We start from the raw sequence: 3,424 nt of genomic DNA, 5'->3' as shown, positions 1-3,424 counted from the left end.
ATCAGGAGCTCGATGCGTAGCCCCTGACTCGTCTGATCTCCGCCAGATTTGCGTCTCGGTACGTTGCAGAGATTTGTTGTTGCTTGTGGAGCTCGTGGAGCTGCTGACCGGTCCTCTTCGGGGGGACGGAGGAGGAGGATGAGGGAGAAACAGAGATCTCAGAGGTGCGCTGTGAGGTACTGCAGCGGCCTACCCCCTCAGAAGCTGGGTTGTCTGTTGCTCCGGGCCCCGAGATGGCGTTCGGTGTTCAGGGACGGGAGAAAGTCCAAGAAGGTACGAAGCGTAGGTAGGATTGGATTGGATGCGGACGAGCGGGATGAGGCTTATGAGCTCTGCAAGCAAGCGAGAGATATCGATGTTGCGTGATTCGATGGAGAGGAGAAACGCTGAAACCGCGACGGGTGCAATGATCAATCAAAGAATACTCTCATGGATTCCGAAGAAGTCGCATTGGAGGAGCCTGCGGGACGTTAGCAAGAGACAGACAGAGACTTTACGCAACGCCTTCCCCTCGATGGAACACTCGGTGAATGCTCGTTCCATCAAACTAGGCCATACCTCCCATCTCCTCACGGAGCCTTCCTCTTCAACCCTATTTCCTCCCCCCTTCAGCCCCGTCACTCCTGTCCCCAGCTGGAAGCTTCACCACGACCCCTTCCACGACGGTCTCCTTGTTTGCCGTCGTCCTCGTAATAACACACACACTCGCTCCCCCTCCCTTGCCGATCTGACACCTTCTAGTCCTCATCCTTTGATAGTCTCTGCTCGCAAACTTGCTGCCTCCTACAGGGAGCAACATGACTTTTTACTTGACGTGGATGAATTACCAGATCGTGTCGTGCACTTGCAAGGAGCTCCGCCGGCACAGGGGCAGTCTGCGCCACCGTCTGCTTCGGAGATGTTGAGATGCAGTTCCGCTAGTCTCAACAGCAAGGTGGTACTATAGTCTCGTTTAATATTGCATGGACCTCTGACTGGGTGGCATGTCGCCTGAAGGGTTGGCCACATATGGACAGAGATCATAATTGAGATCCGGGCTAGGTACTAGGAAACTCGGAAGCTTGGTTAGCATTTTCATGTTTCGTCTTTAGAGCGCGAACGTATGGAAAATTCTGTGGTTTTCGTATCTTGTATTCTTCTCGGGTTCTCTATGACTTTCCACTTTCTCCTCTCTCTCTCTCTCCCCCTACAGTTGTTGCTATTGTGTGTGACTTTTCCATGGTTTCTTTGAGACTTTAACTTCCATCCTATCGTTTGGGTTGACAATTTTGGAGACGCAAAGCTTTTTTGCACTTTGTCTTCATGGGATGTAAGAAGACTGAGACGGTATTTTTACCATACAAAGGTCAAATCCGAAAGTTCTTTCCAATAAGACTGTCGCGGTGACATCTGTGATTTGTAAAGACATTTGCTAAATTTAGTCCGGATCCACCCCAACTTGGTACTAATTTTGTTTTTTTCTCGCAGTATTTGCAAGCAAGGGCTTCGAGTCGAGAGCCTAGCTGTATGCTTGAGAAAGGCGAGGCGGCGACAACCACGCTCGATCAAAGGGCTCTCACGAATATACGTAACCGTGTAAACTCTGTGGAGGAGAACCAAACTACAAGTATGCTCGCGCTTACAACGCTACAAGTGGAGCTAGAGGATGCTTCTGCTCGCTTGCAAGAGCTTGGGCTTTCCCACAGATCTACGCTGAGTGAGATCAGTGGCTTGTTGAGAAGATTTCGAGAGGAGATGACTACATTGAGAAGGAAAGAGCAAGGCAGAATTCAAGAAGTATTCCGGCACTTAAGAGACGAGTTGGAAGAGGAAAGGAACACTTCTAGGAGACTGAAACTTCAAAATATAAAGCTCGCCAGGGATCTGTCACAAGCCAACGAAGTCTCCGCAAGCTTGTTTGAAGAGCTGGAGAAGGAACGGAAGGCGAGGCAGTTGATGGAGGATGTTTGCAATGAGCTGGCCAGGGAAATGGGAGAAGACAAGGCGGAAGTGGAGAAGCTCAAGCGACAACAGGCAAAGGTGAAAGAGACGGTGGAAGAAGAACGGAAGATGCTAAGAATGGCAGTGTTATGGCGGGAGGAGAGGGTGAGGTCGAAGTTGTCTGAGAAGGAGATGGAGCTAGAAGGCAAGAATTTGGCGATAGAAGATCTTAAGAGCAAGCTGGAGGATTTTGTGACAACAGTACGGAAGTGTGAGGGTACAGAAGTACATCCTGGGATGCAGGCGCAAGTGAAGCAAGCTGAGACATTGAGGGAGGCGCTGGAGATGCTGCAAATGGAGGAAGGGAAAGGTTCAGAGGGTGATGGATCGGGGAAGGATGGAAACGAAAGCCAGGGGCAAGGAGGGATCGAAGAAGGAGAAGGTAGGGAGTCATGGGAGCATGGAGATGAGATGAGAGACGATCAGTGCAGCAGCACAGGAAGCGAGTGGGAAGAGTATCTATCGACTCACAACAAGCCTCGTGAGCAGCAGCTGGCTCGCCATAATTCATCGGACATTGCAGCAAAAACCAATCCGAAAGCTCGAGCTTCAGCTCCTCAACAGTCATTGCCACCTCTCGACACTCCCCCTGCATCTGGATCAAAGCCCCTCCAATGCTTCTTCTGGTCTCCATCTCCCCAGGACGGTAGATCACGCAGCAAAGGTTTACTCCAACAGTATCCCAACCGCCCCAGCAACACCTTGCAGTCTCAGCTGCAGCTTGAAGCCAAAGGATCCAAATCCAACCACGAGAAGCTAGCTTCTCTCACTCGACTCATCCGGAAAGGAACAATGCCTGGTTAGCCTTCCAAATCGTCTGTACTCATTCTCAATAGACCCATCTCCCCTAACGGTCGATGATAAGCAGCTATCTGTACACCCTTCCAAAGAAAGTCGGATAATCTTGCAGATTTTACACCCTCCATGTTTACTGAATTACTGCTGATTCGTTCTAACTTCATATGCTTCATTAGAACTTGGGGAGATTGTACTCTTAATCTTCTTGTAAGGTTTTAGGAAATGTGGAAACGAAGGAGATAGTAATGGTCGCCGTTCATTCAGGATGGGCTATTTTCAATATAATATCGTAAAGCGTTTGCCAACTTCTCTCAACATTGAAGAATGCTTTACACAACTTGTTCATGTGTTGTCATAGGCAAATTTGGAAAGTGGAAAGGCAAACTTTGATTTCCTTCTTGCTAGATGTTAGCTAACTTAGGGAAAAAATTGTGTCCAAGTGTTTTCGAAATGCCTTGCAAAATATCCTAATACATGTGTTCACTAGCTTTAGTTTTCAACTTAATTTTAACAAATACAGGTATACGATCAAATGTCATGACAATGATTGTTCTGAATTGGGTGGTCCTTTCCTCATATGAACTCACACTCATGTATACAATCAATGTGCCATCCCACTTTGTGAACACATGCTCTTGAAACAAAT

General features: G+C 48.3%; 1 protein-coding gene across 1 annotated transcript; it reads left to right on the top strand.

Moving 5' to 3' along the window:
- The first annotated feature begins 304 nt into the window (after nt 1-304).
- LOC147904013 (uncharacterized) lies at nt 305-3,042 on the top strand. The gene is made up of 2 exons (XM_087372907.1): nt 305-934; nt 1,468-3,042. Exons 1-2 carry the CDS (start codon nt 317-319, stop codon nt 2,782-2,784), a joined length of 1,935 nt encoding a protein of 644 aa, XP_087229033.1. The 5' UTR covers nt 305-316; the 3' UTR covers nt 2,785-3,042.
- The last annotated feature ends 382 nt before the right edge of the window (nt 3,043-3,424 follow it).

Source organism: Dipteris shenzhenensis, chromosome 3 (assembly GCF_047967505.1).
Source record: "Dipteris shenzhenensis isolate YYH24624 ecotype China chromosome 3, Dip_SZ_1.0, whole genome shotgun sequence".
In the NCBI taxonomy this organism is placed as follows: domain Eukaryota; kingdom Viridiplantae; phylum Streptophyta; class Polypodiopsida; order Gleicheniales; family Dipteridaceae; genus Dipteris; species Dipteris shenzhenensis.
Note: the sequence above shows the minus strand (reverse complement) of the source record. Positions and strands in the feature narration are given on the sequence as shown.